This window comes from Podarcis bocagei, assembly GCF_964188305.1.
Source record: "Podarcis bocagei genome assembly, chromosome: 9".
NCBI classification, from domain to species: domain Eukaryota; kingdom Metazoa; phylum Chordata; class Lepidosauria; order Squamata; family Lacertidae; genus Podarcis; species Podarcis bocagei.
In genome coordinates, this window is record NC_138134.1 from 55,463,668 (window position 1) to 55,475,192 (window position 11,525).

At 42.0% G+C, this 11,525-nt stretch overlaps 1 protein-coding gene across 8 annotated transcripts; it reads right to left on the reverse strand.

Annotated features, from left to right (window-relative positions):
- Nucleotides 1-235: 235 nt before the first annotated feature.
- On the reverse strand, nt 236-11,403 carry LRIT3 (leucine rich repeat, Ig-like and transmembrane domains 3). Of its 8 annotated transcripts, none has more exons than XM_081208099.1 (4): nt 10,953-11,403; nt 6,430-6,920; nt 2,689-2,994; nt 236-1,885 (listed from the first exon to the last, which is right to left on the reverse strand). In XM_081208099.1, the coding sequence occupies exons 2-4, from the start codon at nt 6,893-6,895 to the stop codon at nt 807-809; spliced, it is 1,851 nt and encodes a 616-aa protein (XP_081064225.1). In that variant the 5' UTR covers nt 6,896-6,920; nt 10,953-11,403; the 3' UTR covers nt 236-806. The 8 variants fall into 8 exon arrangements, with proteins under 8 accessions (XP_081064225.1, XP_081064221.1, XP_081064226.1 ...); XM_081208095.1 differs by lacking the exon at nt 10,953-11,403 and adding an exon at nt 10,268-10,758; XM_081208100.1 differs by lacking the exon at nt 10,953-11,403 and adding an exon at nt 9,508-10,071.
- Nucleotides 11,404-11,525: the final 122 nt, after the last annotated feature.

Consider the following 11,525-nt stretch of genomic DNA (forward strand, 5'->3'; position numbering starts at 1 on the left):
TTACAAAATTCTATATATTCATCCTTTCCTTAAATTCAGAATGCAGATAAAACTTCTCCCAAATGTATCTATCATATACAGCTGATGCATAATTTCTCACAAGGAAAAAAAAGCCATGAATTTTGACTAAGTGGGTTGGATCCACAGTTAGTTAGTTATCCTTCCATTCCTTTGAAGTGAATGGGACCTAAGTAGGTCACTTAGTCTGGATCCAACCTGCATATCAAACAGCATATCAAAACAAGGCATTATTTAATGTTCAACTGTGTTCTACAACACAAACCACATTTTTATCACCAGACATCTCACCCACAATTCAAAAAGCAGAATTAAACCAACAAATCCACACTTATTTCAATGAGTTGTGCTGGATTGTGGCCCTTGTATCTGTCAAATGTCCAAGCATAGAAATCTAACATTTTAACTGCAGATGAAAAATGTATTTTTTAATACCTATTAATCTAAAGTTAGTTTATATAAAAACAAGAAACATAGATAGCAATGGACAGGCTGGTGGTACATGTTTTACACAAAATCTTTCATTTGAACAAGAGCAAATTGATAAAAAGACAGAATATAAACAGGCAGAATGCTTCAAAAATAATGCAAAAGTTCAAAAATGTCACTTTTCAAAGAGGCATTCCTCCCCATATGTCCCACCAAAGACAATTCTGATTTATATTCAATGCTGCTGTCCTTAATCCTCACATTTTATAACTGGCACTGATCCAGCATCTGAAACAAGGCTGCAGTCACTCCCCTACTCCCCAGTAGGGATCTCCAGATGGTCCGCAGAACACCCAGAGTCAGCAGAGGTACTCTGACCTTGAGCCTTCACTTTTGAAGGTCATCTGAGAATCCATACTTGACCTAGAACACAGCAGTAGTCTTTCTGACTCATCGGTGTTCCGCCGAGCCCAAAGCTCCCCACCTGCCACCACGGAACGTGGTTTGAGGGAAAGGGTTTCAAATTTGACGTAAGTCTCTTTTTCAAGGTCATCTTCCCTGACAGGTTTTGGTTTCCTGTGAAGCATTAAGACTTTATACAGTAAGAAAAATATCAACGGTAAGACAACGGCACAGGCCACCCCACCAGCTATCAGCAAAATGGGAATCTGATAATCATCTTCCATGGTAATTCCATCAGTGGAGAAAATGATGCATTGGTCCTTCGTAGGTGGCGTCCCTTTGGGAACAACACAGGCCATATATTGTGTGCTGGGTTCCAAACCATCTATGGTGACTTTGTTTTTCGAGGGGTCAGTGCTCAGGGGCAGCATGTCTTTCTCCCCATACTTTGAGTACAACACAGTCAAAGAAGAGTTGCTTGTGACATTGGCAGTTTTCCATGTTAAGGTCACTCTTTCGTCAGTTTCAGGAATTACTCTTAGGTTTTTTACTGCACCGTTTTTTTCAGCTCCTGCTGCTGCGCTGAGGGATGTCCCGTCATCCTTCTTGCTGACATCACCTGGTTGTTTCTTGCCTCCGTTTGTATTTGATTTGGCGTTCTTTCTTCCATCTGGCATTGACTTGGGTGGTTTTTTGTCGCTGCTTCTGTCAGTTGTAGGCCTTTCACTGGTAGCCACTGTTGTAGGAGAAGAAGTGCTTGTAGGCAGTGTTGAAGGAGAAGCGGTGGTTGCATTCAAGGATTCTTGTTTGACCTCTTCCTGGGTGGTGTTTTGCTGGTCTGCTGCAGTCTTTTTCCCGTACTTTTGTGGAGAAACAGTTGTGGTGACAACGCCAACAACAGTGACTGTAACAGCAGCTTCTGACATTCCAGCCAAATTTTTGGCCTTGCATCTGTAGTCACCTGCATCCTTGTAGGAAATGCCGGTCAAGCTGATGATGGACCACCTTACACCTTCACCGGGACTTTCTTGAATAACTGGAAAACAATTCAATGCAGATGAGTATGATAACCTGAACACGAAGCAGCAGCATTCATACTACCTTAGTGTGCTTTTTGTGGTGTTACAACATACATTTCAAATGAGAAGGAACTTTTTTCATAGGGCTACAACATTTCACTGATTAAGATCAATCAGTTGATTAAGGTCAACCCGTTAAAAACCTTTAAGTCTGATTAGTCAGACATCATCTTAGAAGAAACATTTCCCCTGCAGTATATTGTATTTTAATCCAAAATCCACTGGACTCTGTGGTACTTGATTCTACACAAATATATGCAAGGGTGGACTGTAAATCTGTTTCAGGTATGTGAAACTGGTTGAATGGCACAGGATCCAAGTCAGCCCTACATACAATGATCTATAAAAACTGATTTCCTGTTCTGCCTCTCAGACCAGCAGCATCCAATACAAAATATCTAATACATTTCTAAAAGGAAACACAGACCCTAAGTAAGTGCCTGGAACCCCTGGAATTTCACACCGCTTGGAGACTGCGGTGGTGTTCAACATAAGGAAGGCGAGGGCAGCAGAAGAAGCATCATTTATATCCCTGCCATCCATTTCACCACACTTCCTCTCTACACATGAGTAATACACGAAGAGGGCTATAGTGGCTGGTCAAGACTACCTAGTGAGCTTCATGGCTGAGTGGGCATTTGAACTTGGGTCACTCCAGCCCACCACTCTTGATGACTACCCCCTTATTTTGGCTCTCAATGATCTCACAGGTCACTGTCAACCCAAGGTAAAATGACCTCTTTTGCTTGAGACTCAATACCTGTATAGTTCACCGGCACATTGTCTGACCTAACCCAGGTGAGTTGTGGGGTGGGATAGCCAGTTGCATCACAGCGCAGTAGGACGTTGCTTCCCAGGGGCGAGGTGATCTTTGTGGCTGAAGTCATGACGGATGGTTTCAAGCACTGTTCCAGCTCTGCTCTTTGGAACAAAATCCCAGCCAGGCTCTCAGGTCCACTGCAAGCCACAAAAGGGTCCAGAAGCAAAATGGTGGTATCCACAATTTTGGAAAATTCAATTAGCTTGGAAATGCGACAGTCACAGTACCATGGGTTGTCCTGCAAGCCTGAAAACAGAAGAACAGTATGCTCATAGTCTTGCTAGCAACGCAACTCAGCAGTTAGACTAGGGCTATGTACATACCCCCATTTATTCTGCATCCAGACAGTGTACATATTGCTGGCTTAAAACACACCTAGGCCATTCTTTTTCTCAATTCAGATCAAAGCTAGCATGGAAGAAACAAAATATTTTATAAGAAATGACAGGGAAGGGCCATAGCTCAGTGGCAGAGGGTCTGGTTTTCTATAGTGGCCAACTGAATGACTTCCAGAGATCCACAAACATGAGGAAAATACCAACCGCCAGCTTCTGCAGGCAACTTGCTTACACAGCCAATGCAGGAAGCTGATGGGCAGAAGAGGTGAAGCATCAGTTACGTGGGCAAGTTCTTGGCAGGGATAGGAGCGTAGGAAGCTGCCTTATACTGAGTCAGACCATTGCACTGCTGGGACAAAGGGCAGGGAGCCCAACAGTAGGTAGAGACAATGAAAGGCAGAGCAAACTAATTCTAGCCTTGTCCCCATCCTCCTCCCTCCTGTGTTTCTACAGGGTCAACTCTGAGACTCGGGTGGAGGAAGCCAACTGGGAGTGCCAGGCCCTGGAGTGGTTGTCAGTAGGAAAGTGGGCTTTAAGGACTCAAGGCTCAGGTTGGTGGGTTGTGCCCCATTTGCCCTAACAGAGCAGCATCCACTAGACATTAGAGGCAATGTCTTAGCAATAAGCCTACTGTGCCAATCTATCTGGTGCTGTTGTTTTAGCCTCATCCTGCTTCTCATTCTTTAAGCAGCTGAAGTTATGTCTGACAACATAGGGGGGTAAGCTTAAGTTATACCAAGCCAGGCCTTTGATCCATCTAGTTCAGTACTGTCTGCAATGACTGGCAGTGACTCTCTAGGATCAGTGGTCTCTCCCAGCACTATAAGATGAGGACATCTCCCTCCCTCCCTCAACCTTCTCCACACCCTGAAATGTTTCTGTCAAGGTGGAAGTCATGGAAGTAAAGAGGACAGGTAGCAATGGGCCAACTGCTTGAAATATTTTGAAATATCTTCCGATTGTACTTTCTCCTTTTAGCCCACTCCAAAATTTGAACCACATTACACTCCAATGAAAAAAGGATGAGTCCAGGTACTAACCAATCAATGTCCCCCCACCAATCCGTGTGCCTCATTTTGCTGCCTGCTCCCCTTTTTCCTCACACTCAGATGTATCTGTCAGTAGTGACAACAGGCATTTCAAACTCTTAAGTTTGTCCTTACAAGCCCTTTGGAAAGCGTAATAGCTAAGTGCTAGCTGAAGCTTCTTCTTTGCATGCAGGTAGTCTCCAGTTCAATCCATGTCATCTCAGGAGAGAACCTCGCCTGACATCCTGGAGAGCTGCTGCCAGTCAGTGTAGACGATACTGATGGACCAATAGTCTGACTCAGTAGAAGGCAGCTTCCTATGTTCACTTAATTCCAAACTTTGATGCTATCATTAGAGTAGAAGACACCAGAAAATATATTTAAACCTGTGCAGGCGGGAAGCCAACCCAAGCATCCAAATTAGAATGAATAATCTGTGCACATGGTTAAAGATTTGAAGAGAGAACAATTGGGGGGGGGGTTATAGGGGAGGGAGGGAGGGGAAAAAATTAGGATAAATGAGTAGGGACAAAAGAATATACTGTAATGCATAACTAATAGGAGGGTGATTTTGATGTATGTTATAGTTAGATTTTCAACTGAATGATTTTTTTGTAAGTTATTCAATGAGCCTGGAGGAAAGTGTGATTATAAAGAATAAGAATAATAATTTTTTTAAAAAAACTCGTGCAGATCTGAACATTGAGAAAGGGCCCAGCAGAAAAATTCAGAAAGAATAGGCACTACCGAACAGGAGAAAGAAAGATGGGGGAAAGGAGAGACAAAAGAAACATTCTAGGCATGAATCTCTATTGCAGCTGATTCAATAAATGAATCCCTAATTCAGGGCAGTTGTGCGCCAGCTCCCTTGTGCAGAAACAGCGCAAGGAACCTTAAATGGCTCCCAGAATTTCCAATACTGAGCTTTATTTTAGAATTGGAGATGCAGGACTTTTGTTTTGTTGGCTTTTGGCACTGCCAATTCTGCATGCAGAACAAGATAATTTGTGAGGAGGCACCTGATATTGAATCAGGATCAGCAGCAATGATTTATGAGAAGATAGTGCGAGAGAAGAATCAATCCGCAGGAGAAATGAGAAGTGATTTAAAAGCCATGTGTACAGCATAACCTTCAAAGTGGGGCATTCAGAAACTGGTCCTCAGTTCCAACTATAAAAGGAACAGCACCCTCTACTGAACAGCGATTTGTACTGCCTAAGTTGTCTAGCAAAATCACCCGCAAGGATAACTTTGGAATTTGGAGAACCCAAAAAACCGTGTTTCCCAAAGCGTAGTGCATGCATCCCTGGGGATACATGAAAGGGTCTTAAAGGGTGTGCAGCAGAATATTTTTATTTTACTTTATCATAGTTAAATCATATTATTAATACTACCCCCAAATTATATTTGTCTTAGAAGGGGTATTCAGGTAAGAGTAAAGTCTCAGCAGCGGTATGCAATTCTTGCAGGATTAGGAAACACTGCTATATAACATACAAAGTTAGCAAACTCATTCTCTGAATGTGGACAATGGTGCGTATTTGACCTGGCACATATTTGTATGTGCTACTTGAACAGCCCATCACTGCACAGGAGAGATGTAACAGCAGGCTTTGTGAAACCTCAAGAGTTGCCCCCATATTAATATGCATATTTGTAGAACACATGTTCTACAAAGTGCAATCTTTAGAGGGGTGGAAAACTAGGGAGCCTACTCCAAAGCTGCTCTGTGAGGAGCTCAATGGACATGGAATACTGACTGCCTCTTGAAGAAAACAGAAAACTGGGGTTGGGAATTGAATGCAATGTCCTGGAAAAGGGTACCCTGAGCAGAATCACATGACACTGCTAGATTTTGTGGCAGAACCCACATGTGTGGTTATAATACCAAAGCCAATGACTTTGTGTATGCCCCACCCCACCCCCACTCCGGATCATGAACTGAACTTTTGTCAGGTCAGTTCCTTTAAGACGCTTAAAGCAAACATGTCACAGTAATGCACATCTGCACATCAAAAGCTCACAAGGCACACAAGCAGCGGCAGTGCTCCCCGCTAGTCAGCAAAGCAGACCATAGGAATTGTGGGTGCCTCAATCAACACAATAGACAGCAATGATCAAACTATTCTAACCAAGTTCCAGATTTTGCTGTTCTCACATTCCTTTCATGCTAAAATGCCAAACTAAAATTTAGGGAAACAGCAGTGCAAGAAATGTATGGCCAGAACTATTTTTCAATGGCCCAGGGACTCATTCAAGAATCATGCCAGCTGGCGCAGTTCAAAGAAGGAATTTCACGATATTTGCCAGCTTACCTAATATGACCCTCTGTAGTATGGAGTCTGCATTCCTGGGTTCTGTGTTTCTGGGCAATCCCGTTTCAGAAAAAGGAAGCAAGATATCCAAGATGTCTGATGGCAGAGAGGTTAATTTGTTGCTAGATATGTCCAGGTAAGTGAGATTCCTCAGATATTTGCCGGCCTCAGCAGGAATGCTGGTCATTAGGTTGTTGTGTAAGTCAAGTGTTCGGAGGTTAGGCATCTCAGCCAAAGATTCCCAAGGGAAACTCGACAGCAAATTCCCATCCAGGCGCAATTCATGCAATAGTTTTAAATTATAGAAGCTGCTCGTGTCAATGTTTGCTATAGAGTTGTAGGTAAGCCACAGGTATTTGAGATCCACCAGGTAGTAGAAGGCTTCAGTCGGGATCTTTCGTATGACAGTCTTTTCTATCCGGAGTTTCACTGTATCCACTGGAACGTTTACAGGTATCTCAAACATATCAGGGTCATTGCACAGCACGGACCTAAATTCAAACAAAAAGAAAGAGAGGTGATAATGAATTGTTTTCAATGAAATTTTCAAGGAACCCTATTTCCCTCACAGCTGCAAGTCCCATAGTAGTTTAACAAACAATCCCATGGAACTCTGGGAATTATAGCTCTTTGAGGGCAACAGGGGTCTCCTAAAAACTCCTAACAAACTACAGTTCCCAGGATTCTTTGAGGGAAGCCATGGGTGTTTAAAGTGGCATGATACTACTTGAAATGTATAGTGCCGATAGGGCCGTAGCACAGTCACATGATGGCAATGTGCCCAAGATGGGCATTTTCGCTTTGCCAACCTGTGTTGCAGACAGGCATTTTCCTCTTCCTCACCCATCTTCTGCCCTGGCATGTGACAGTGATTCCACCACTCAGTTAAGCCCCATTGCTGCTAGCCAAGGGTTTGGACTGCAGCCTAGCCCAGTCAATAGCACAGTATAAAGGGGGTCATGATAACCCAGGCTTCCTCAACCTTGGCCCTCCAGATGTTTTGATGATTCCCATCATCCCTGACCACTGGTCCTGCTAGCTAGGGATCATGGGAGTTGTAGGCCAAAAACATCTGGAGGGCCGAGGTTGAGGAAGCCTGTAATAACCCTTCAAACCCTCATGTCAAGTCCACTCTTTCATTGCAGGTTGATGTTAAGTGAGCAGAGGAGGATGTAGCTCACACCAGAGGAAGCCCACATGGTGCTGAACAACACTGGCTGGGGATGACTGGAATCAGAGACTGAAAACAGATGGCGGCAACCACTCTTCGTCCCCACTGGTCTCACACCAAACCGATTGCCTTCAGCGGGTGTTGTGCTCCTTCTGAGGTACACATACAAAGTGCCCATAACATACTTCCTCCAAATTGGGTGGGCACAACAGTCTCAGACACTCACCTGGCTTGATGTTTCAGGCAGATTTACTTGAGCATCAGCTACTCTCCTCAGGTGTAAGAAAAAGTCAGAGCTGAGAGGAGGACAGATGACACTGTCCCTCACCCTACTCCTCTGCTTAACCATGTGCTCCCCTCACCTGCTGTCTGGCGGTACAATAGTACCGTCTAGGAACTGGTTTAGCCCCTCATTTTTTTATTTTTTATCTATCCCTAGGCCGCCTTTCAGGGCAAAAGCCCTCACAAGGCAGCTTACATTTAAAACAACAATAAAACCTAACATCACATTTCAATAAAAATTTGATTATTCAAAGCAACAGCCTAAAACACCACACAGGAAATCAGCATGATACACTTAATAATAATGATGATGATAAAATGTAATCAGACGTGCTATGTGTCCTTTAAGAGAAAGCCATCCAAAATAAACTGGTTTTGAAAACCAAGTTATAGCCTCTACTACTGGGGCCATAAGCATATTACTCAGGATTTCAACAAGGCCTTGTGCCTAACAGTCTCAACTGCCGTTTGTGGTGTCACCTACCAGAGGCCACAAGCAGAGGCTAAGCATGATTCAAGAAGGAACACAGGCACGGACAATGCCAGATGGCTGACAGCATACATGATTTAACTATTCTTATTAAGCTGCCATAAGATTGCAGCATAAATATTTGTGCAAGAGAAGAAGAACTGCACAATTCATAAAGACAAACCCCTTTTCTAACTGACCACTAATTCCATGAATCTCCGACCAGAAAAACACTAATGAGTTCACAATAGGATTATGTAAGAACAAATGGTGAAAACGAAACCTTAAATGTGGAGCACCAGAGCCAAAGAACCTTCAAGCTCAATTTCTACTATATCTAGATTCAAAAAGCATCTGGAATGCTTCTGAATTTATTTTCTGAAGGAAGGATTTTCAAAACCACTTCATCTAATTGAGTTGACATTTTGTTCCCTTCCCCCACTCGATGGCATTTGGGAAGATAAGGCAGTGCAGTCCAAAGCATATCTACTCCCACTGTAAACCGGTATAAGATTGCAGCATATCTGTGCAAGAAAAAAAGAACTGCGCAAGTCCTAAAACCAAACCCCTTTTCTAGCTAACCATTATATCTGGCTTTAGAAAACTAAAATATATCAAAAACAAAACCAAACCTAAATGATATTTGCAGGTGCAGAAAATAACCACCCTCTTATGAATTCCATGAAGCTGCTGAGACAAGATCCAAAAAGGCTAAGCCTATATATTAAAAATCTCATTTTAGAAATTCTAGACAGCTGGATTTTTACTTTCATTTGTGTTTTACCTTATGCTGCACCATCCATTATTTCCAACAGTTCTTAACATTTGTTGGTCACTTTAAGCAAATCAACGTCTCAAAGCCACTCACGATTAAAAAAAAAGATAAAACCAATAAGAAGTCAACTATTTAGCAAACAATGTAATACAAACTGCAGGCATTTGTATTGCTTTTATGTCCTTTGTTTGTCCCAAATAAGGTATGATACAACTAAATAAACATTGTTTTCTTTTCCAAATTGAGAATAAAAGACACGTTTTTGAATCTATCATTACAAATTGTGTTGAAGTTTCCAAGACCTTGACTTCACTCCAGTGGTGTTGCTGAGGACCCCACCGCCCACCAAAGAAACAGGCTTCTGTCAATGGATTGCCCCACCATATTTGCAAATGATTGCTGTGGGGCCACAGAATCCACTACATCCTGAAGCCTGGGTTGCACAAATAGTTTTTGGCCTACAATTAAGTCCCTCAACCTTCTCTTGGCTCAGTGCGCCATCCTTCTCTGTTCCACCAATTATCTGCTTGGAATGGAGCAAAGCTGAAAATTCGTGGACACGATTGCTCTCATGGAAGTCTGGACCTGGATATCAGTATCTTCTTTGTTTCAAATCTGGCTTCCCTACGGAATGAATAACTGTAAAAAAGTGATGTGAACTGACTAGATGTTCTTTAAAACTATTTTCAAAATATTGGCATTGCAGAAGGATGTAGATTCTAGGGGCATTTGTCCCAAGCAATGAAGGAAACAGTTCTATACTCACTTACCAGTAAAGCCACAATGTGTATAGTGGGGGTTACTTCTGAGTAGACATGTATATGCTTGCATTGACATTTCCCCCCTGCAGTTTCAGCCCCTTTTACTGCAATCCAATTAGATCAGACTTTGCAGCCAGCTACCTTGCCTATGCACGTAGCTTACTATATGAGTGCAAAGCGGGGTGGGGGGGTGGGAATTCTAATTTCTCCCCTGGTATATTAATTTGCTACAGAAATAACTTGCAAAGCACATGAACCACTGTAGCATTTACACCAATCACTAGTAGGATTGGATGTTTTTTTGAAATTTCATCGGCTGCTTTCCTGTGGTTGTACTGAGTAGCATTTTCTTTTGAACAGAAAAGAAAAGAAAAGCCTACCTTGTTCCAGTGTCGTCCCCTCTGCCATGATAGATGCAAGTGCACTGAGATGGGCAGAAACTATCGACTTCTTCCAAAAAGCTCATCACAATGCAGACAGCAGCAATCAGATACATGACTTCCTTCCAGGACAATTGATATACCCAAAACCTAAAATCTTTTATTCCTAGGCACTCCCTCTGTGTGCCACGGCTGTGAACATAGGCATCCATTTAGTAAGAGCAGATTACCCTGGATTAACCAAGAGCTGCAGTTACTTAACCTTCAAATGTATTCTGCAAAGGATCAGTTGAAACAGCTCGCCTCTTATTGTGTCAAAGGAGGAATATATTACCTTTAAATTGCAACCATCCTGAAGAGGGACTCTTTAAATATCAAATGAAAAACTGAAATTAAAGCGGGGAAACATCACCAAAGTAACTCACAATTTAGACAGCCAATGCAACTAAAACACTACCTTTTTATTTTTTAAAAAATGTTCTATGCTTTGAATAACTATATTATGCAGCAAAAATAAAACACCAAACTGGCAGAAGCACACAATGGGGGCAAAAATGCTTTTTGACTGGGTGCTATTGTAAAAGACCAATTATTTTAAATTAACAGCTGAATAAAATTAGCTGTATACAGATGGAGACCCATGAAGCATAAAGGAACTGATAATCATTTAATGAAATATACTTACAATTAGCAGCAGATGGTACCAATAATCTGAGTGCAATAATCTTGAAAAGTGGCTTCCTGTTGATTAAAAACTTAACTGTTTGTCCTTTGCTCTTCTTTAAAAACAATCACATATTTGCTTTTTTTAAAAAAGCACAGATTAGCTATCAGATCTAATTACTTTCTTTCAGAATAGTTTCAGTAAAAATCACTTTAAAACATACAAGAACTGGGAAGAGAAGGTGTATTGCTCGTTACTGTGTTTCTGGTGACATTTGTTTGCTTTTAAGAAAAGAAACAGGAATATTGGCTGTGTAAAAATATACTTGTTACTGTAATATGGTTTATATTCTTGATGAAAATGTACCATCCCCTCCTCCCTCAACCTAATAGGTACAAAACTGACTAATAATTGTTGGAAAGGATATAAACCAGTCAAAAACACTAATCTTGAAGTCTTGATTTTTATTGATGTTTTATCATAGATACTAAGGGCACACGCCTATGAAATATTGTGCTTGTACAATGAACCACAAGGGTCCTTTTGCTAATACAATGCTGCAGCAGATAGCTTGGCACCAGGGGTCAGCAACCA